Below are 22,203 nucleotides of genomic sequence, written 5' to 3' on the forward strand. Positions count from 1 at the left end.
GGTTTAGTACACTCACCATGTTGTATCACCACCACTTCTAGCTATTTCCACAACATCTTCCTCCAAAAGAAATCCTGGGACCTGAGCTTGATTTTTAAAATCAGATAGAAAGGGACCTGGTGAGCGCTGGGACAGGCCTTGCATGTGAGGACAGGGGACCCAGACCCTAGCACACTCCCACCGTCCTATGCTCCAGCCTCACCTTGTGGGGACACCAGAGTCTGTACTGGGGGTTGAGGAGGGATGTCCCCACTGGCCATCCTGGACCTGGGTTTGCATCCATAGCCTCTGCTAGCATTTTTGGGGGAACAGTGAGCCCTGGCTTTCTCTGTATGGTGGTGGCACTTCACCTCTCTGGTCTTCAGTTTAATTTTCTGGAAATATGACATTAAAAATAATACCATTGTTAGGGGATAGTTTGAGAATCACATGAAATAAGGCAGAGGGGAGTCTAAAAACCACGAAGCCCTTTGGGGCCTCCGAGCTGCTGTCACACTGGCCCCCGGCCCCTGGGGAGGCACAGGCTGAAGTCGGGGTGGTGAGGTAGGATGGGAGCTGGCTGGAGCCTGTGCACCCTTCCCCTTCTCTCTTCCAGCCAGGACAGAGGTCACTCCCTCCCAAGGCATTGGGACTGACGTTGGAAGTGGCGTGGGCTCTGGGCTGATTTGACGTTTCAGAAACATCAGCTGACGGGTCTTCAGAGCTGAGTGCAGGCCAGTACTAGAGGCTGCATGACCCCGTTTCACTTTCCTCCTGTAAAAGCTCCTCATGAGAATAAAAATGAGATAACAGACAGAAAAACACTTTGGAAAGGGCCGCAGACAGTCCTGGTAGGAGAGGAAACAGAACCTGGTTTGGACATGGCTCCAAAGAGCCATTCGAGGTCAATGTCACAGCAGGCTATCCCTTACTTACATGTGTGCTTAATGTCTTTTTTAAGAAAATTCTCTATGTAAAAAAACTATTTGGGTGTCTCCTATAAAAACAAATTGTTAGTCTACCCTCTGCAAAAAAGGGGCCTCCTTCCAGAATTGATTGCCCAGGGTCCATGTCTCACTTTTTATTTGGTCAGGTGCTTTTATCTTTTATGCTTTTTCTTTTTCTTTTTTTTGAGATGGAGTCTGACTCTGTCACCCAGGCTGGAATGCAGTAGCACCATCTTGGCTCACTGCAACCTCCACCTCCCAGGTTCAAGCCTCCCATGTAGATGGGACTACAGGCACCCACCACCACACCCAGCTAATTTTTGTATTTTTAGTAGAGACGGGGTTTCGCCATGTTGGCCAGGCTGGTCTCAAACTCCTGACCTCAAGTGATCTGTCTGCCTCAGCCTCCCAGAGTGCTGAGATTGCAGGCATGAGCCCCGTGCTTGGCCATTTATCTTGTTTTCCAAGCTGCCTTGAGAGTGTGCGGCTGAAGGGCAGCACCGGCCATGTGGCTGTCCCAGCAGGTGTCTCCTTGCCGGACCTCAGCTTCCTCCTCTGCTGTGAAGTGAGGTGGAGGGATGCGCTGGTGACCTGAACCTGCTTTCTCTGTTGCCATCCCCTGGGAAGTTGTACCTTCTGTTATGAAGATGACCAGCCTCCTGCTAATGACAGTCATCTCCTGGATGGGTGGGCAGCCAGCCATGGTCCAGGAGGGCAAGGCGGCAGTCCCTCAAGCACAGGCATCCCCTTCTGCCTCCTCACTGGGGTGAGCGTGTCCATATGTCAAAGGGCGCGTTGAGGCAACAGAGCATTCGCGTAATGCAAGGGTCTCAGCTTCCAGTGGCTTCACTGCTTTAACCTCCCTGGCTCCAGTCTCCTGCAGGGGGGTAGCGGAGCCTGCCCTGCACTGAGACCTTGTGGATTTGGAGTTCTCGGTGCAGCCCTGGCATGCAAAGCGTCTTCTTTGCCTCTGCCGAGCACATATCTGGCTTCGTAGGCAGTGCCATCATGCTTCCCTCTGGTGCGGGGCCGCCGGGGTGCACGCTGGCCTTGGTCCAGCTTCCTGGCTCTGTGGGCATGTGAGGGTAGAGCAGGAGGCCCAGAGGAAAGAACTGGAGTTGTTTGTCTTTATTCCCACGTGACCACACTCCAGGGGTTAGTTGGGGACCTTGAGGGTTGCTAAGCACCCCAGCCGCCACCTGGCAACAGGTGGCACCCAGAAAACCCACTCAGCACACACCTGCTGCCAGGTGGCGCTACAGAACTGAGCCTCTCTGAATCATACTCAGAATCACTTCCCAGGGATCAGAACGTGGTTGATATGGGAGGATGGAGGGATCATGGGCAGGCCTGTGCTTCCTTCACACGCATCCTGCATGGTCAACTGGCCCTGTGCCAGGTCCTCCCTCGGGGAGTCGAGGACTGTCCACAGTGCCCACCCTCAGACAGGAGGAGGCTGCGGCTGGGGCACATAGAGGGAGAGCCCAGGGCAGACTGCACAGGGTCTAGGGCAGAAAGCCATCCCCGTCTTCACCCGTGGGACCTTGGGGAGCGGGCTGAGGTGGACGCTGGGTGGGTGTCCATTCGGGTCTTGGACTGCACAGAGAGCACAGCTGCCTCTCCCCACATCTCCTGCTTTAACCCACATGCAGGGTCACCTGTGAGTAGGAATGGTGTTTTTCCTTCATGCTGGTCTTACAGGGAAGAACCGCCCATTGACCACAAGCATCAGACCCCTCTCCGGGGAGCCCTGGAGCTTGGGATGCTGGGAGGCTGCCATTTCCTAAGCTCGGAGTGTATCTCTTGCTTTTCTGAATGTCCTTCCTCTGTGACCTTTGCCCAAGCCTGGTCACTGTTTCCCTCAAGACCTTATGCTCTGAAGACAAGGTGTCATCAACCCTGAGCCCTGTTCTTATAGGCCCTTGGTAGGGGGGAGGGGATTCGGAGCCAGAGGCCGGTTGCCTCTTGGCCTGGGGTTGGGCTTCTAGTGCCAGGCCCCACCATGCCACTGTTATCCTGGCAACAGTGAGATCGGGGCTGGGGGACCACTAAGAGTGGGAAGAGGAGACGAGGCTGGTGTCTAGTGGGAGGGCTGTGCCTCTGCCTCTGGATCCATAGCTGCTCTGCGTCTTGCTCGTTGCACCACGGCTGCATCATGGCTTTCTCAGCGTCTAATGTAATGGGTCCAACCCACTGTCTGCTTCACAGGGGACAGACAGACATGTGTCCACCCGCAATATCAGCCTTGCGTTGTACTCGCTATCTTAACTTCTTCACAGAACCACCCACAAAGATATCTCATATTTTTAGTTTTTCTTTTAGCCTCAAACGCCTGTCGGTGTGAGAAAAGCCAGGTGTGTTCCTCACGATGGGAAGTAGGCACTGGTCCTTCTGTTGGTTCCAGCTCTCACCTCCTGGATGTCACAGAATGCTCTTCATTTCAACCTTCCAGGACTTAGCAAAACAAACCCACATTTTAGATAATGCAGGTGATGAACCCAAAGAAAACAGGTTGTCCTAAAGCAGTGGTGGGTTCCTGGTGGCAGTGGGAGGATGTTGGCTGTGTCAGGGTGGACATGAGCAGAGCTGGCGAAGACAGTGCTGCTGACGGCCCATGCATGGGCTGTGTGGCCTCTGAGCTGGGCTCTGCTGGGCTGTGGCAGGTCTTAAGCCTTTGCCACATCCTCCAGCAGAATTTTTCTCCAAACAGTTGTAGAATTGTCCATTGTGGCCAGTGTTGTGGCGCATTTTATATTTATCTGGCTCTAAGAATGAAGTTTTGTTAGTAATAAGTGTAGTTTTATTGAACGTTTACTTTGTGCCAGGCCCTAGATGGTGTTTTCAGTTTATTATTCCGTTTAATATGAGATCTCTCATTTACTAGCTGGCACTTCCTCCTGGCTCTGTGTGGGAGATCTGCTTACAGGAAGAATCAGTTAGGTAGTCCTTGGACCGTAGCTGGCCTGTGGGTATCTGTTTTGTTTGACCTTCCCAGAGTGTTAACATTTTCTATTACTTAAACATTTGTACATTCTAGATAAAAACCTGGATTTTTGACTCGCTTAGAAAATGGAACGATCTGGCAACAAAGGCTGCGAGTAAGACTTGCATTCACATTCTAGCTAGGTCACTGAGCTAAGTACTTACCTCCTCTTGAGCCCAGAGTCCAACACCAGACGTGGCAAGACCTTATCTGTACAAAAAACTTAAAAATATATAACCAGGCTTGGTGGTGGTGTGCACCTGTAGTCTCAGCTGCTTGGGAGGCTGAGGCAGGAGGATCACCTGAGCCCAGCAAGATCAAGGCGCAGTGAGCTGTGATTGTACTTCAGCACTCCCGCCTGGGAGACAGTGGGACCCTGTCTCAAAAACAAACAAAACCATTCAGACCACAAGTATTTCAGGCACTTTTCTAGGTACTGGGCATACAGTTGTGAGCAGAACAGATTCTAGTGCGGGCAACACACATTAAACAGATGAGTATGTGCTATGTCAGGAGCTAGGAAGGGCTGTGGAGAAAAAGCAGAGGAAGGAGTTTAGGGAGTGCCACGGGTAAAGGTGGAAATTTTGTCTGTTTAATTTTCTTGGGCCTTTATGCCCGGGGTGGTACTGAGTTGCTGCATCTGGGTCAAGGACAGAAGCAGGTGGTGGTTGCTTCTGTGCCAGACATTGCAAGCGCACTTCCCGCCAATCACAGATACGAACCCTCTGCGTCCTTCTCAACACAGGGCTCCAGGCAGCTGCTCTCTGCCCGTCAGAGTTGGCACAGCACTTGTGACGACAGTGTTCTAGAACTGCACTAGGTAGAAATATGGTAGCCACTTGTCATATGTGGCTATTTAAATTAATTAAATTTAATTAAATTTTAAGTCACTTTCAGTAGCACTAGCCACATTTCATGCACTCAATAGCTAAATGTGGCTGGTGGCTGTCATATTGGACAGCAAAGATACAGAACATTTCTGTGGTTGCAGGAAGTTCTATTAGCGCCATCCTAGAGGATGGTGGCTTGCCCCTTGGGCCAGGTCTCCTAATTGACAGCTCATTAACTCATCAAACCTCTAAGGAGTACCTGCTCTTTGCCAGATACTCATGGTGAGGGCTCCAGGTACCACACACGTGGCCATCTTTGGGCCCAGTGGGCTGTCTCCTGAGACTGCAGTCACCTTGGCCCACACGGTGGCCCCTGTCTCTGGGGACTGCACAGGAGGCCAGGCCAGTGACCCAAAGTCCCACGTGTTCAGCGTCCCCTCTCCCGCTCTGGCAGGGTAAGAGCTCTGTGTGATTTCCCTCACTGTTCCAGATGACATGGCCTGTTGGCTCGTTAGTCTGGCTCCGCCAACACTGAGATTAAATATGGCCCTGCTTCTCTTGGGGCCTGTTGATCTGGGGACTCTGGGGACACTGGCCTGGTGCCTGTTCTCATGCTGGAGGTCTTGTTTCCAAATATGCTGACTTTTAAAGTTAGGCAGCTCCTCCCTCCTCTACATTCCCACAGCATTTGGCTGAAGACTGAAGAACTCTGGCCCTGGGAGATGAGTCTGTCCCCATGTGACCATTGCCCCACCCATTCAAGCTCTTTGGAGTACTGTTTACCTTTGACCTTCCCAGCATTTAGCTCAGGGACATGCATTGATGACCAGTGACTGTTCTTCGAGTGACTGAGGTGGTGAACATATCTCTTGGGCAGGGGCAGCACACATGGGCCCCCTAGTCTAAATGGCAGCAGTATTGGAGGTTCCAGATTTCACACAGTGTGGTCCTTCGTCCCCTCATTAGGGAGAGGTGAGCTGTTTGGGCTCTGGCCTCCCAAAGTTACTAGGCCCGGTCCTTCTCTTCATTCCCTGCCTCCCACAGCCACCTCTGCTTGGGTAATCAGGCCATGATGGATACCCTGGTGGGGTGCAGTGACTTTTTGGCTTCCAAATTGGCTGGACACTCTAAGAATCTGGATTAATTGGGACCAAGACAGACTGGTTTGTGAAACATCTGTGGGTATGCTCACAGCCTGTGATGGGTTACAGTGACATGTATTTATTGTGTGTACTCAAGCACACGTGAATTTATGACACGTGAATACACACGGACACACCTACCCTACAGACAAGCAGACTTCATATACATGCCTCATGCAGACACTGTAGACAGTAGACACGTACATGCAGATGCATGTGTGTACATGTGCAAGCGCTCGCACATGGACACACAAACACACTCCACATTCACACTCCCAGCCACCTGAGCACTGTGGGTCTCTCTCAACCTGTCTCCCTCTTACAAGGATGTTGTAGAAACTTAGCTTCTCACCAGCCAACCTCATTTATCCAAATCCCTCCTGGCCTCCTTGCTGTAATTAACTCCTGAATGCCTCATCAGAGCCGAAGCTGTAACAGCTCGGATGCCCCGAACAGTCCTGGCCGCTTCCTTCCACCTCAGCCCTAAGCCAGTGCGAACCAAGGCCTGCCAGGAGTCACCCCTGAGTAGAAGGGGGCTTGGGTGGTTCCTTCTCGGAGCCCTGTGGAGGCCATGCCGACAGATTGCCCTGGGGTGGTGGGGCTCACAGCCCACCTGAGAAACTCAACAACTCTGCTTTCGGCTGAGATCCCAGCCCAGCAGGCCCGGCATCTTGCCCCGGTCCTTCTCCACCCTCCACCCCACCGAAGGCCTGCACATTGCCCAGGGCGGGCCTGGTTGCTTCTTCCCAGGATCTGGGCAGGTTCTTGCTTTACCCAGGAAACCTACTAGGAACTTTCAGGGCTTGTTTTTTCTCTGGATGTTGATTCTTTTCCCAGAGAGGGTCAGGGCCTTGACTTTTATTACCATGCTGTATTTTTAGGATAACCATCAAGGACTTGAGGCCTGAAGAGCCTGAAGACTTTACCCTCCTTCCTCTCTATGCAGAGCCACATCTCGGCACCCAGGCCCCCAGGGTTGGTCACACCCCCCTCCTCCGGGCAAGCCTTCCACCCGTGCTTGGCTCCTCCCATGGTCCTCTCTGTTTCTGGGAATGGGAGTTTACCACCTCTCAGGGCAGCACATTCTTTGAACTGTCTGACTCTAAAAATTCTTCCTTCTCTGACAGCAGCACCCTGTTCCCCAGCAGCCTTTCCTCATTAGCTTTCTCTCTTGGGGCCTCCAAAGCAAGTCTTGTCCCTTTTCTACACAGCAGCTTTCCTCGGACTTAAAGACAGCTTCCTAAGAAGTGGGTAGGAGGACGTGGGGCTAAGGACACAGCCTGGTTGAGCTGGACCGGGGCCCTTATTTTCTGTGACACAGCCCAGAGCCAAGGGGCTTGTTCAGGCAGCTACTTTATGCTGGGAATTCGTTTTATTTTTTTAGGGATGGAGTCTTGCTCTGTCACCCAGGCTAGATCAGGCAGTGGTGCGATCTCAGTTCACTGCAGCCTCTCTCTCCCGGGTTCCAGCGATTCTTGTGTTTCAGCCTCCCGAGTAGCTGGTATTACAGGTGCCCACCACCACGCCCTGCTAATTTTTGAATTTTTAGTAAGGATGGGGTTTCACCATGTGGCCCGGGCTGGTCTTAAACTCCTGACCTTAAGTGATCCACCCACCTCAGCCTCCCAAAGTGCTGAGATTACAGGCATGAGCCACCATGCCTGGCCTGGGAATTCATTTTAAATCTAACAGCATCTCAAATGGTAGATGTCTCCGCTTTACCCCCCGCAATATTGGTACACTGTGCCTCTCCCATTGTGTTCTCCTGCAGTTGGTTTTGGGGACTCAAGTAGAGACTATGACCTCTATCCCTTTTGAATTTCATCCTGTATGTTGCACCAGATTTCAGCAGAGCAAAAACCACATGAGCCACTTGTCCTAGTGACACACTGGCCACACATTTCTAAATACATCCTCTGTATCTTCTGAGAAGTTTGTCTTCTGGAAGGATTTACACTTTAAACAAAGAGGCCTAAGAGACACCCTTTTTTTTTTTTTTTTTTTTTTTTTTTTTTTTGAGACGAAGTCTCGCTCTGTTGCCCAGGCTGGAGTGCAGTGGCGCGATGTTGGCTCACTGCAAACTCTGCCTCCTGGGTTCACGCCATTCTCCTGCCTCAGCCTCCTGAGTAGCAGGGACTACAGGCACCTGCCACCACGCCCAGCTAATTCTTTTGTATTTTTAGTAGAGACAGGGTTTCACCGTGTTAACCAGGATGGTCTCAATTTCCTGACCTCGTGATCGGCCTGTCTCGGCCTCCCAAAGTGCTGGGATTACAGGCGTGAGCTACCGCGCCCGGCTGAGACACCCATTTTATAGATGAGGAATGAAGCCCCCAGGGTGAAGTGCCTGCCCAGGGCATGGGGGCCTTTGCAGCCAAACCCCAGACCAGTAAGCTTTGCTCTACCCCCCAAAACCCAGGGGTGATGTGGCCGCTCCTCTGACAGATGTTCTGATTTTTTTTTTGTTGTTGTTGTTGAGACGGAGTCTCGCTCTGTCGCCCGGGCTGGAGTGCAGTGGCTGGATCTCAGCTCACTGCAAGCTCCGCCTCCTGGGTTTACGCCATTCTCCTGCCTCAGCCTCCCGTGTAGCTGGGACTACAGGCGCCTGCCACCTCGCCCGGCTAATTTTTTGTATTTTTAGTAGAGACGGGGTTTCACCGTGTTAGCCAGGATGGTCTCGATCTCCTGACCTCGTGATCCGCCCGTCTCGGCCTCCCAAAGTGCTAGGATTACAGGCTTGAGCCACCGCGCCCGGCCAGATGTTCTGATTTTAAACATGCTTTGTTTCTTCAGCAAAGCCACCTTTGGGATTAGTCATTACTATCTTACCTCAACGGATACTCCTCTGTTTAGTCCAGGCCATCAGATAAAAAGCTTCAAATGAAGGAAGGGCCCTTTTTCCACAGTCAGGTTCTCTGGAACCCGGCCACCTCCCCAACCGAAAGTCACAGTCCAAGAGCGAAGCCACCACAGGCCACAGCTTCAAGACGCCACAGGCTGAACAAGTGCAGTCCTGGGAGAAGTGGCCTTTGTGTCCTCAAGTAATTTTTATAAAGGAGAGACAACACCAAAGCGGCCTGAAACTGATCACAAGAATTCATACCATGATGAATATCACCATTCAATTGTGTACTGATTATTATATATCCTTATTCAATGGCTATATTCATTGTATATACAGGTTCAGTATATACTTTTTCAGTGTGTATGAATAGTGATGTTCAGTGATGGGCATTGAATAGCGATGGAATGTCCAGTGCCAGGAGCTTTCAAGAGGTGGGGCACAGTGGCCGGGCATGTGGCTCACGCCTGTAATCCCAGCACTTTGGGAGACCAAGGTAGGCAGATCACCTGAGGTCAGGAGTTTTGGACCAGCCTGGCCAACATGGTGAAACCCCGTCTCTACTAAAAATATAAAAATTAGCTGGGTGTGGTGGTGGGCACCTGTAGTCCCACCTACTCGGGAGGCTGAGGCAAGAAATCACTTGAACTTGGGAGGTGGAGGTTGCAGTGAGCCGAGATTGCGCCATTGCACTCCAGCCTGGGTGACAGAGTGACTCTGTCTCAAAAAGAAAAAGATGGGGCACGTTTCAATAAAGTTCTGAAAATCACACTATAAAACAATTTTAACAATAAAAAAGGATTACAGGAAAAGAAAACATACAAAGAATATGGAAGCTGCCAAGTAACCCTTGCCCCCTGGGCACTGCCCCGCTGCACCTTCCCCTGCGGCAGCTCCTCACAGTGGGGTCCTGTGCCATCCCTGGGCTTCGGGAACGGGGCGAGGTCACCGCACGTCGTGTCCTGAGGCGCACAGCCATTTCTACCTCGAAGCGCGTCGCACTGGCTTTGAGGGTCATGTTTTCTGCTGCTTCCTTACCCCACCAGTCCTCGGTTGCAGGTTTTGCCTCCTACTTTGATATGGCTGGAGGCAGTGCCTTTAGTAGGTAGACTCTTAAGAATGTTGTACAAATAACACCCCTCCACACATGCACACACGCATGCGCACCCTGCAGCTGCTCCTTTCCCCTAAGTTTCTTTTCCTTCAAATCTTGTTCCTCAGCAGACACTTCGCAAGCTTCAAGTGCATGCATGTACCTCAAGGTCTGTGGCTTCCCCACCCTGATGAGCATGGGTAATGCTGAGGCCACAGCCACACTCTGGGTAGGGCAGCCTGAAGTCCTGGCGATGGGCTCAGCTGAACCAGGGCTGCGCCCCCCGCACAGGCTTGGCCACTTCGTGTGGCAGTGACAAGGGCTACCTGAGTTTCCATGGGCGTCAGCAGCTCGGGTCCTTGGGCAGCGGCTCCTGGCGCATGGAGAGGCAAGCAGGGGCCTCCTGTGGGCGTTGGGGAGCAGCAGGCCTCTGTCGAGGTCCAGGGCTGTCCTAGATTCAGGCCCCTCACATTCAGCCCAGTTAGGTACTTTCTGAGTACACGGTAGCCACTCATGCCTGCTCTGAGACAGGGCTTTGCCACATGGGCCTCTCCTCTCCTTGGCCTGTGAGGAGCAGCGTGGGGCAGTGAGGCCAGGGAGGATGGGTGACCCACCAGTGTCCTTAGGCCACAGGGTGGGGATGGAGCCATGGAGGCAGCACCCTCCTTTTCCTCCTCCTCCCCTCCTCCCCTCCCCCCTCCCCCTCCCCCTCCCCCCCCTCCCCTCCCCCTCCCCCCTCTCCCCTCCTCTTTGTTCAATGTGGGTCCCAGGGAGGATTCCAGGAGCTGCCACCACTACTGCCTCTGTACCCCCCACCCCTGCCTGGTGTCTGGCAGTGGCAGCCACTGGATGTCTTTGAGGGCATCAGATGCCATGGGGACAGTGGATTGCAGAGGAGGAGCAGATCAGGGTGCTGGGAGACACATCAGAGGCTGTTGCAAGTTCCCCCCGAGGCAGCCGCAGGGCCATTTCTGTGAGGAGGACCCACTGAGAGGGGCTGCCTGATTGCCAAGGCTGGGGCAGCATGGAGCCCTGGGGAGGGTGTCCAGAGCCAGACCCGCACTGTCGGGGCCTCTCTGTGTTACAAAACACCAGGGCTTCAGTCTGGGTCCTGCTGCTTGCACAGAAAGCCAATCACTGTGACAGCAATTATTGCCAAGGAATAAGGCTTTAATCGGCTGCTGCGGTAGGGGAGATGGGAGCTCAGTCCCGAATCCATCTCTGACTTACTCAATCCGGGGTTTACACGGCAGGGAAAACATGGAACAATGTGGGATACACTAGGAATGAGGGGTCCTGAGTCTCATTATCTGGATGTGGTGATCTGGTTGGTGAGTTTCAGTTATTCAATACTTCATTTGAGAGGCCTGAAGGTCCTTTCCTGAGGAAGGAACTCAGATAAATAGAAGTTTTAAGCCTTAAGACCAGAGGGATACATTTCTATGTTTATTTAAAAGAACAGTCTATGGGACTATTGGAAAGGTTTTAACCGATGCTCCTGGGCACTGGGGGGACCTTCACATCTGTAGCAGAACAACATTAAAGCAGATGAGATAACTGGGGTGGGAAAAGCACAAAAACTCACCCATTCCAGGGTCTCAGAGCCCTGGGTTCAGGGTCTGCCACTAACCCTTCGGGATGTGTAACAGACAACTTCATCTCTCTGTGCCTAGGTTTTGTCATATGCAAAATTGAGACAATATTGCATATATATGATAATACAGGGTTGATACAGAAGTTTTAGCAAAGGAGAGGGATGATTTTGACTGGATGGATAGTGTCTATCACCTGGTGGGGTGCTGTGTTCATGAGAGCTACAGAGTGAAGCCAGCGCAGGGTGACCGTTCTGTCATTTGGCTCCCTAGGAGGGCCACTGCCTTCCCCCACCCCCGTTTTGGCTGTGGGTCTCCTTGGTTCGGGCCTGGCCATAGGTTCCCCCTTCTCAGGTTATGTCCAAGCTGACTAGGAAATCGGGAGCCAAGCCCAAAGGCCTTGAAGGATGTTCCCTTTCTAAGAAAACTATGGTCCTTCCAGAGAAGCCTAGGTCAGGGATAGGATCACAGCTGGAGGCAACAGGAAGTTCCATGTTTATTCCAGTTTAAAAAAGTATTTTTAAAAAGAACCACCACCAGCACCCTATAGCAACTTTGAAAAAACGTTTCAGGGCCGGGCGCGGTGGCTCAAGCCTGTAATCCCAGCACTTTGGGAGGCCGAGACGGGCGGATCACGAGGTCAGGAGATCGAGACCATCCTGGCTAACCCGGTGAAACCCCGTCTCTACTAAAAAATACAAAAAAACTAGCCGGGCGAGGTGGCGGGCGCCTGTAGTCCCAGCTACTCGGGAGGCTGAGGCAGGAGAATGGCGTGAACCCGGGAGGCGGAGCTTGCAGTGAGCTGAGATCCGGCCACTGCACTCCAGCCTGGGCGACAGAGCGAGACTCCGTCTCAAAAAAAAAAAAAAAAAAGAAAAAAACGTTTCAAATTTTCTCTTAATTCGGTCTTCCAAGTTAAATGAGCCTTTTTTCTTTGCATATAGCCTTCTGCCTTTATTTCTATGCACACAACGATCCTGCTGTCAGCTTCACAGAACACAATTTTGCCCTGCTCTTCTCTCTGTACTTTATTGTTGCCATGATAAACAGTACTGTTGTTTCATTATGGTCATTCTTAAGGTTGTAGAATCTTCCATCCAGAGGATGTGTCATTTTAATTAGCCGTTTACTGGGTATTTGGGTGACTTACAGTTTTTCCACAAGTGTTAAGTCAAACTGCAATGCGGATCATCTTCTACGTATATCTTTACTTCTGTTGGATTTGGGGGGATAACTTCTCAGAAGAGCTACTTCTGCAGCCACAGCCCACACAGCACACAGGCCAGGTGTGCGGTCAGGTGTGTGGGCAGGGAGGGATGTAGAACGCGAGGTTTAAGAACGTCACAGCGCTGTGCTGGCCTCCCTCCCAGCCTACATGGGGGTATAGATATTGGGTAAATACAGCCATTCCAAATGGGAGAAATTGGCCAGAACAAAGGGGTTACAGGCCCCATGCAAGTTCGAAATCCAGTGGGGCTTCTTTGGAGCTCAAATTTTAAAGCTCCAAAATGATCTCCTGTGACTCCAGTTCTCACATCCAGGTCATGCTGAGGTAAGAGGCGGGTTCCTGTGGTCTTGGGCAGCTCTGCCCCTGTGGCTTCGCAGGGTACAGCCTCCCCTCACAGCTGCTTTCACAGGCTGGCGTTGAGGGTCTGCAGCTTTTCCAGGCGCATGGTGCAAGCTGTCAGTAGATCTACCATTCTGGGCTCTGAAGACGGTGGCCATCTTCTCACAGCTCCACTGGGCAGTGCCACAGTAGGGACTCTGTGTGGTGGCTCCGACTCCACATTTCCCTTCCACACTGCCCTAGCAGGGGTTCTCCATGAGGGCCTTGCCCTTGCAGCAAACTTTTCCTTGGGCATCTCCATATATCTTCTGAAATCTAGGCAGAGGTTCCCCAAATCTTAATTCTTGACTTCTGTGTGCCCACAGGCTCAACATCACGTGGAAGCTGCCAAGGCTTGGGGCTTGCACCCTCCGAAGCCACAACCCAAGCTCTGCATTGGCCCCTTTCGGTCATGGCTGGAGTGGCTGGGACACAGGGCACCAAGTCCCTAGGCTGCACACAGCACGGGCACCCTGGTCCTGGCCCACGAAACTACTTTTTCCTCTTAAACCTCAGGGCCTGTGATGGGAGGGGCTGCTGCAAAGGTGACTGCCGTGCCCTGGAGACATTTTCCACATTTTCTTGGTGATTAACTTTCAGCTCTTCGTTACTTACACAAATTTCTGCAGCCAGCTTGAATTCTCAGAAAATGAGATTTCCTTTTCTGTCGCATAGTCAGGCTGCAAATTTTCCAAATTTTTATGCTGTTTCCGTTTTAAAACGAATGCCATTAATAGCACCCAAGTCACATTTTGAATGCTTTGCTGCTTAGAAATTTCTTCCACCAGATACCCTAGTCATCTCTCAAGTTCAAAGTTCCACAAATCTCTAGGGCAGGGGCAAAATGCCGCCAGTCTCTTTGCTAAAATGTAACAGTCACCTTTACTCCAGTTCCCAACAAGTTCCTCATCTCCATCTGAGACCACCTCAGCCCGGACCTTATTGTTCATATCACTATCGGCTTTTCTGTCAAAGCCATTCACCAAGTCTCTGGGAGGTTCCAGACTTTCCCACAGTTTCCTGTCTTCTGAGCCTTCCAAACTGTTTCGACCTCTGCCTGTTACCCAGTTCCAAAGTCACTTCCACATTTTTGGGTATCTTTTCAGCAACGTGTCACTCGACTGGTACCAATTTACTGTATTAGTTCATATTCATGCTGCTGATAAAGACATACCTGAGACTGGGAAGAAAAAGAGGTTTAATTGGACTTACAGTTACATGGCTGAGGAGGCCTCAGAATCATGGCGGGAGGCGAAAGGCACTTCTTACATGGTGGCAGCAAAAGAAAATGAGCAAAAAGCAAAAGCAGAAACTCCTGATAAACCCATCAGATCTCGTGAGACTTACTATCACGAGAAGAGCACGGGAAAGACTGGCCCCCCATGATTCAATTACCTCCCTCTGGGTCCCTCCCACAACACGTTGGAATTCTGGGAGATACGATTCGAGTTGAGATTTGGGTAGGGACACAGCCAAACCATATCAAAGAGCAAAACCACTGTAACCGCTTCAGGCAGGGACCAGTGCCTGCCGGGCATGCTCCCCTTGTCCTAATGGTGTGATTTCCTGTAAGAAAGGTGATAAATTCTCCCCATGAAGCTACAGAGTGTAGACGACGGGGACCTATAGCAGAGCTGATTCTCCCAAGGGAGGCCTCTGGTTTATTAGGTGCTGAGGGCCCGAGTACAACAGCAGACTCTGGGGACCACTTGGCAGCTCTGCCCAGAGGAGTGGAGTTGAGCCTTCACCACCTCCTCCTGCTCCAGAGCAGGCGCATCTGACATGCAGGATGAGCTGACTTCTCTCAGGCCTCAGGGACCCCTGAACTCAGCAGAGCTGGAGCGGTGGGGCCTGCTCCCCTGCCCAGACCTTGTCAGGAGGCGAAGTTCCTGGCTGCTGCCCCTGTGACCTGGGATCTGCAGCCATCCAGTCAGGCCCTGATTGCTGAGGACCAAGCCACTGGTTCTAGGTTTTCTGGCCACCCTGGACCAGGGTGGTAATGTCTGGGATCTGCACTCTAGATACGGAGCTCCTGGGCATCCTGAGTCCCTGCCCACGCGCTCCTCGCCTTTCAGCAGCCGACCCCATGGCAACACGGGCCTAGCCACCCGGAAGCCCTCCACCCTGAGGGTCAGTGGCCACCTGTCCTCCAGCCACATCTCTGCCCTCCAGTTCCCTGGCCTCTGCCTGTGCCTGCTGTGGTTTCATTGGTATCTTGACCCTTCTCTGGACACTCTTTCTTTAGTTGCGTCCCCGCCATGAGCCAGTTCTCATGCCCCTTGGCCTTTTACAGTTTCCATCCTGCAAAACCTCAACTTGGGGTTCTCCCCCAAGTGCCCCCCACCGTCCTTCACCAGACGCCATCATCACCGTCCTCCCCTCGGGGACGGGGGCAGTGCTGCCGTCTTGACCGGCTCCCTGCTGGGCCTCCTGCCCCTGGCTTTGCCTCCGCAGCACCACGTTCTGTCCCTGGTTTTCTCTCGCTACTGATCATCCAACCCATGGCTTCCAGGGCAGACGGTTCAGCCCACTCTCCTGAGCGCTGCCTGCAGGTGCCCGCACAGAGGCCCTGCGGCGCCTCAGAACCAAACCCTGTCTTTGCCCTCACATCTGCCACTCCTCCTCTGTTCCCCGTTCCAGAGACCGGTGCCACTCAAGCCATGGACCTCTTCTGACAAGAGCCACACAGTAAATACTTTTGGCTCTGTGGGCCACGCGGTCTCTGTCAATTCTACCCCACTCTGCCACTGGAGTGTTAAAGCAGCCAGAGACAATATATCAACCGATGAGCATGGCTGGGTGCCAGGAAAACTTGATGGAAACAGAGAGGATGGCTTGAGCGCAGGAGTCCAAGACCAGCTTAGGCAACGTGGCAAGACCCTGTCTCTACGAAAAATGTAAAAATTAGCTGGGTGTGGCGATACATGCCTGTACTCCAAGCTACTTGGGAGGTTGAGGTGGGAGGATCACTTGAGCCCAGGACATTGAGGCGGCAGTGAGCCATGTTTGTACCACTGCACGCCAGCCTGGGCAACAGAGCAAGACCCTGTATATAAAAAAAAGAAAGACAGCAGCAGTCAGCTTGAGCCCACAGGCCACAGTTTGCTGACCCTGATCTAAACCCTGCCCAGCTCTCAAGCCATATTTGTTTTTACCTCCATGGAAATCCCTGAAGGACCCTGGTGTGCTTTGCGTGTGTCTGTGACTTTGCGTGTGTCTGTGACTTTGTGTACATGGCTGCCTCCGACAGGAGTGACCTCAGCGTCGTGTCTTGGACTCGGCCAAGGCTCCTCCAGGAAGGCTTCCTTGATGCCTCCTCCCCAGCTGACCTCGGCCCCCGCTTCTCTCTTGCGCAGTCCTCTGCTCTCTTTCTGGGCACAGAACTTGCCATGCTGCACTGGGCATGCTTACCTGTGTCCCGGTGTGATCCTCCGCTCTCTGAGGTGGACGATCTTGCTGGTTTTGTGTCGCTGGCACCTTGTGTGGTGCCTGGTCTGCTGTCAGTCTTTGATCGGGTCAAAGCAGAATTTCGTGAGCGATGGCTCTGCAGCCACGGCGGGTGGCTGAGGTGACCCCACAGGGCTCCTACCGGGAGCGCTCACGGTACAGCAGCCCACGCAGGACTGTTGCGCTTCTTGTGGCACGAGGATGCTGAGCACAGAGCCACATTTAGGATGCTTCACTGCGTTTCTGGCTCCCCTCAGTTGCTCTGAAGGGGCCATTGCCACCCTCAGCCTTGTCAGGGCCAGAAGCTGCCTGTCCCAGACCCCTAGCTGTTCCCAAGGCAGGTCTGTGAGGTCTCTCTGGAGGGCAGCGTGGTTCCCGGCTCATGTTTCTTGCCAGGATCGGGGCGTTTCTTCCAAGAAATATCTGAACTTGCCCCTAGCAGGCCCTACCGTTGCCTCTGACCCTCTCCTGTCCCTCACAGGAGAACCTCATGCTTTCCATCCTGCCCAAGCACGTGGCTGACGAGATGCTGAAAGACATGAAGAAAGACGAGAGCCAGAAGGACCAGCAGCAGTTCAACACCATGTACATGTACCGCCATGAGAACGTCAGGTACGCCGGCCCGGGGTGCGGGCTCTGATGACAGAGCAGGCCGTGGAGGCTGCGTCTTTGTAGGACCCACTAGGCGCTGTGGGCTTCGAGAGGTTTTCCAGGGACCAGAAGCGAGGCTCCCCACGGCACTCATCAACCCGGCGGGAGAAGCTGCCGGCAGGTGTTTAAGCTACAGTGTGTTCTAGGCTGCCTGGTCCAACCCCATCATAGAACAGACATCACCCAGAGTGGGGAAGGGACTCCTGTGAGGTCACCCAGCTGTTCGGGGCCAGCACTGGGGCTAGAGCCCTGACCTCTGATTCTAGGAAGAAGGATGAGTTCAGCCCGGGCAGGAGGGGGCAGTGTGGGGTGGTCCCCAGGCACCACAGGGAGGGATGCCTGCAGGGGGAGGTCCACTAGGACAAGTGCAAGGTCAGAGCCCTGACTTTACCTGGAAGGGCCAGGGTCTCACTGCCCTGGAGGGGGTGAGGGAGGACCTTCTCCCACCCTGATCCTGGCCGCCCTGCGGGTTGGAGAGGGAGCGGGCACACCTCGCTGCCTGGAGCCTCACCCCCACGGTTCGTTCCTCATGCAGCATCCTCTTTGCCGACATCGTGGGCTTTACCCAGCTGTCTTCTGCCTGCAGTGCCCAGGAGCTCGTGAAGCTGCTCAACGAGCTCTTTGCCCGCTTTGACAAGCTGGCAGCTGTAAGTCCCTGGTCCCGCCTGGGTCTCCGGCAGGGCCTGCCCTCATGGCCTGTGCCTGGCCACCATCCCCGGCCCCATGATTTTCTCCCTCTGTCCTTCCTCTGCTTTCTTGGCCACTCCTCCCGCACTGCTGAGGGGCTGGAGCATAGGCCAGGCCCTCCCCTTTCAGAAATACCACCAGCTGCGGATTAAGATCCTGGGCGACTGCTACTACTGCATCTGCGGCCTGCCTGACTACCGGGAGGACCACGCCGTCTGCTCCATCCTCATGGGGCTCGCCATGGTGGAGGCCATCTCGTAAGTGGGGTGCCTCTGGGAGGGAGGCTCCCAGAGCAAGGGCCCCAACCCTGGGAGAAGCAGGTCTTTTGCGCTGGCCACAGCCCCTGGGTGGGGATCGGCTGGAGGCAAAGACTGTGCCCTGCTGGGACACGGCGCCGGTTGATGGGTGGCACAGGCCCCTGCTCTGGAAGCTGGGACGTGGCTTACCTTCCTCACAGCCCAGGGGAACTGTAAGCCTCCCCCAGCCTGTGGGGCCCACTTTTCCAGCCTTAGTCCACATATTCCCTTTATACTGGAAGTTGCAGTTGTGAAATTCCTCACGCTTCCTCACACTTGCTAGGACCCCCACAGGGGCTCCCCATCTCTCCTCAGTGTTTTCTCACCATGACCCCCGAAGGCACTGCCCTCTCCATCTTGTGGTGCAGTGACTGTAAGCCCCTGGCAGAGGGGCTCAGGGCTGGGGCTGGAGCCCACCCCAGCCTCTGTGCTCCAGCCTAGGCTGTGAGGGAGGCAGACTCTCCCACGCTCACTGTCCCCCCTCTTGCCCCTGCTCCAAGTGCGCTTGCAGCTCTCGGATGGGCAGTCCCTCTGGTTGACTTCCAGCCTCTGGGGAACCCGGGGTGACATCAGGCACCAACGCAGAAAGGGAAGCTCCTGCTGAGGCCCCTCCCCCATGAGATGGAGTCCTGGAAGTTGCCCGCCCTTTACCCTCTTCTCCGAGGGGGCAGCTTTGCATTTTTACCGTCTTCCAGGTTAAATCCCATCTAGTATTGCCCTGGAAAGAAAGCAATGATGGCCGGGTGCGGTGGTTCACGCCTGTAATCCCAGCACTTTGGGAGGCCAAGGCAGGCGGATCACCTAAGGTCTGGAGTTTGAGACCAGTCATGACCAACATGGAGAAACCCCGTCTCTACTAAAAATACAAAATTAGCCGGGTGTGGTGGCACATGCCTGTAGTCCCATCTACTCTGGAGGCTGAGGCAGAACGGCTTTAACCCAGGAGGCAGAGGTAGCTGTGAGCCGAGATCGAGCCATTGCACTCCAGCCTGGGCAACAAGAGTGAAACTCCGTCTCAAAAAATAAAAAAAAAGAAAGAAAGCAATGTGGCCTTTATCCCAGGGGCGGTAGTCCAGGAACTCTAGCATCCTCTCCCTGCCCTGTCAGACACGTTCAGGCAAGGGACTGCTCACCGCTATTTTGTTCACCTCTATGTCTGCAGCACCTCGAACGTGCCTGGCACATACTTGACGCTCAGTGAAATATTAACTGCATGAATGAATAAAAGAGTAATCAGCAGAAAGAAACTGGAGGCCCCTCGGGAAGTGGGGATAGGGAGGAGAGTCGCTTGGTGCCCTCGTCCTGCTGGCCTGTGATGCCTGACTCTGGGCTGGCCCTGGCCTGCCTTATCCCCCACCCAACACCATGGGTTCCTGGACTTCAGTGCAGGCAGAAAGCTGTGGGGACCTTGCCAGGCCCCCTCCCGTGGAGGGGAAGAGGCCCACGATGAATTTCTTTTGCAGGCTGGCTGTCTTGTGAAGGCCACGCCCTGACCCTCCTTTCTGTGTGTCCGTGGCAGGTATGTGCGGGAGAAGACCAAGACTGGGGTGGACATGCGTGTGGGGGTGCACACGGGCACCGTGCTGGGGGGCGTCCTGGGCCAGAAGCGCTGGCAGTACGATGTGTGGTCAACTGACGTCACTGTAGCCAACAAGATGGAGGCCGGCGGCATCCCTGGGTGAGTGCCCTTCCGCGGGGGCAGGTGTGAGGACTGGGGCGGGGACTGGACCGTCCCCTCCATACCACAGGGCTGTGACCCTGATGAGGGACAGGGGGCCTCCGAGAAGGTCCCCCCACCACCCCGGAACAGCATTCCTCCTGTCCTGCGCCAGCCCTGGCTAAGGCCGTTCTCACCTGCCTTGGGGTGAAGCCTCTTTGGGCCTGATGTTAGATGTGGCTTCTCCTGCCTGGACCCTGCAGTAGCCTGTCCTCCTTTACCCTTTACCCACTTAGGGGGCTGCCCCAGCTCTCCTTATGCCAGCGCCCAGGTCTCCCCAAAGGGAGAGTAATGAGCAGTCGTCAGTGGCGGGCTCGGAGGCAGTGTTTTGCAGGTTGCAGTGCGATTACGTGTCTTACTTGAGCTCCTTTACAGGATCAGTGAGTAATGGAGGCCCTGCCTTTAGCAGGGCCAGGCTGAGGGAGGATCAGCTCAGCCTTCCCCACCTGGGCTGGGCAGCTTCCTTCAGTGGCATTTAGGATTCTTGCCCTCAGTGGTAACTCCTCAGAAACGGGTTTTATTTTCCCTTGGCAGCAGGGGTTGCAACTGAGAAATGTGCAAGGTGGGGGATAATTGGATCTTGTGGCTCACACTTGTAATCCCAGCCCTTTGGGAGGCTTGAGGCGGGTGAATCACCTGAGGTCAAGAGTTTGAGACCAGCCTGACCAACATGAAGAAACCCCATCTCTACTAAAAATACAGAATTAGCCAGGCGTGATGGTGTGCACCTATAATCCCAGCTACTCTGGAGGCTGAGGCAGGAGAATTGCTTAGAACCTGGAAGGCGGAGGTTGCAGTGAGCTGAGATCGCGCCACTGCACTCCATCCTGGGCAAGACTGTCTTAAAAAAAAAAAAAATCCTTATCACATTTGATCCACTTCACAGTGGATCAAAGATTGAAGAAAGATTGTACTCCTGTGTCGTGGTTCCAACACTGAGGCTGAGATGGGAGTAGGCATCACACAGCCCACACAACTAGTTAGTGGGCTGCCAAGTGGCAGATACTCCACTTGGCGCCTGCCTCCACTTGGCCACTGCCCCACATGCCCAAGAGACACGGGGCCGAGCAGCAGCCAGTGCATCTGTGGTCCGTGGACTGTCCCCGGGGGTTGTGAGGGCCACCTCCGGCCGGCGCTCAGGGCCTCTCTCTCTGCAATCCAGGCGTGTGCACATCTCCCAGAGCACCATGGACTGCCTGAAAGGGGAGTTTGATGTGGAACCAGGCGATGGGGGCAGCCGCTGTGACTACCTAGAAGAGAAGGGTATTGAAACCTACCTCATCATTGCCTCCAAGCCAGAGGTGAAGAAAACAGCCACCCAGAATGGCCTCAATGGCTCGGTGAGTTCCCCACCCCACCCCCAGATGAGGGGGTTGGAGAGGAGGAGATTAAGGAAAGATGGCAGAAGAGTTGCAGGACCCAGTGGTGGCTGGCTATGAGAGGTGAGTGGCAGGCTGGCACCCTTCCTGAGGGATAGCTGGTTTCTGGGGGGAGACGGTGAGTGTAATTCATGGCAAGTTGCAATGGAGGTGACTGTAGCATATCCCAAGACCACATCCAAAAGGGAGGCACTGGAGGTGTGTTGGTGGCGCCCAGGAGAGCAGCTGGGCTGGAGCTCAGAGTCTCCTGCACGGAGGAAGTGAGTGAAGCCACCGGAGTGACACGGATGCTCAGGGAGAGACTCACAGACGAGGCTGGGAGTGGGGTGACTGGTCATGGGGAAGGAGGACCAAGGCCAGGAAGGTTTCCTGAGTGGGAAATGAGGAAGGAGTGAGATAGAAGTCATAGCGCAGGGGTGTCCCATCTTTTGGCTTCTCTGGGCCACATCGGAAGAAGAATTGTCTTGGGCCAAACATCAAATACTGCGGGTTGAACAAGCTCGCAGCAGAGCATCCTATGGGCCTGCCCTCTGGTCTGGTCTTCGTGTGGGGCCCCCCGAATATCTACAGACCTGAAGCAGTCAGCAGCTTCCCCAGGCCTGTCCACCAACCCCCAAACACCTCCTGTCAGTCTGATTAGAAACCAACAGCAGCTGTTGCAGAAATTGATCCCTTTACCATCCCCTACTGAATCTGGAGGTGGTTTTATTTTTTGTAATCTCTCGTGTCAAAACCCTTTCCTCCAGTATGGGAGTCCATCTAACAAGACTTGGAATTAAGGAGCGTGGTGGCTGTCAGGGAAATCGTGTCATCTGAGACTGCTCCGTGGCTGAGGCTTTGCCTAATTGTGGCTAAAGCAAAGCCCACTGTGGGGAGGCTGGGGGAGTGTGGCTGATAGACTCCCTGTTCATTCTAGCCTCGATGTCAGTCTCATCCAGTGTCATTTTAAAGGCTTTCTCTGACACCTCCCAAATTTGTATCTCCAGCCCCAGTGGCTTTCCTGCACTCAACA

The 22,203-nt window shown here is 53.8% G+C and overlaps 2 protein-coding genes across 6 annotated transcripts in view; both read left to right on the plus strand.

The window, feature by feature from the left end:
- Positions 1–22,203, plus strand: part of PTRHD1 (peptidyl-tRNA hydrolase domain containing 1) — a 385,343-nt gene that overhangs the window by 322,874 nt on the left and 40,266 nt on the right. The gene's annotated exons all lie outside the window — the stretch shown is intronic.
- ADCY3 (adenylate cyclase 3) overlaps positions 1–22,203 on the plus strand; it is a 101,615-nt gene that overhangs the window by 61,366 nt on the left and 18,046 nt on the right. For 2 of the 4 annotated variants that reach the window (XM_050753592.1, XM_050753591.1), the window contains exons 4-8: positions 16,943–17,073; positions 17,648–17,759; positions 17,929–18,056; positions 19,615–19,773; positions 20,975–21,152. In XM_050753592.1, the coding sequence (XP_050609549.1) occupies positions 16,943–17,073; positions 17,648–17,759; positions 17,929–18,056; positions 19,615–19,773; positions 20,975–21,152 (708 nt within the window). Of the gene's footprint in view, positions 1–16,942; positions 17,074–17,647; positions 17,760–17,913; positions 18,057–19,614; positions 19,774–20,974; positions 21,153–22,203 lie in introns of all 4 variants that reach the window. The other 2 variants (XM_050753589.1, XM_050753590.1) reach the window with 1 other exon arrangement.

The sequence above is a fragment of the Macaca thibetana genome, chromosome 13 (assembly GCF_024542745.1).
Source record: "Macaca thibetana thibetana isolate TM-01 chromosome 13, ASM2454274v1, whole genome shotgun sequence".
In the NCBI taxonomy this organism is placed as follows: Eukaryota; Metazoa; Chordata; class Mammalia; order Primates; family Cercopithecidae; genus Macaca; species Macaca thibetana.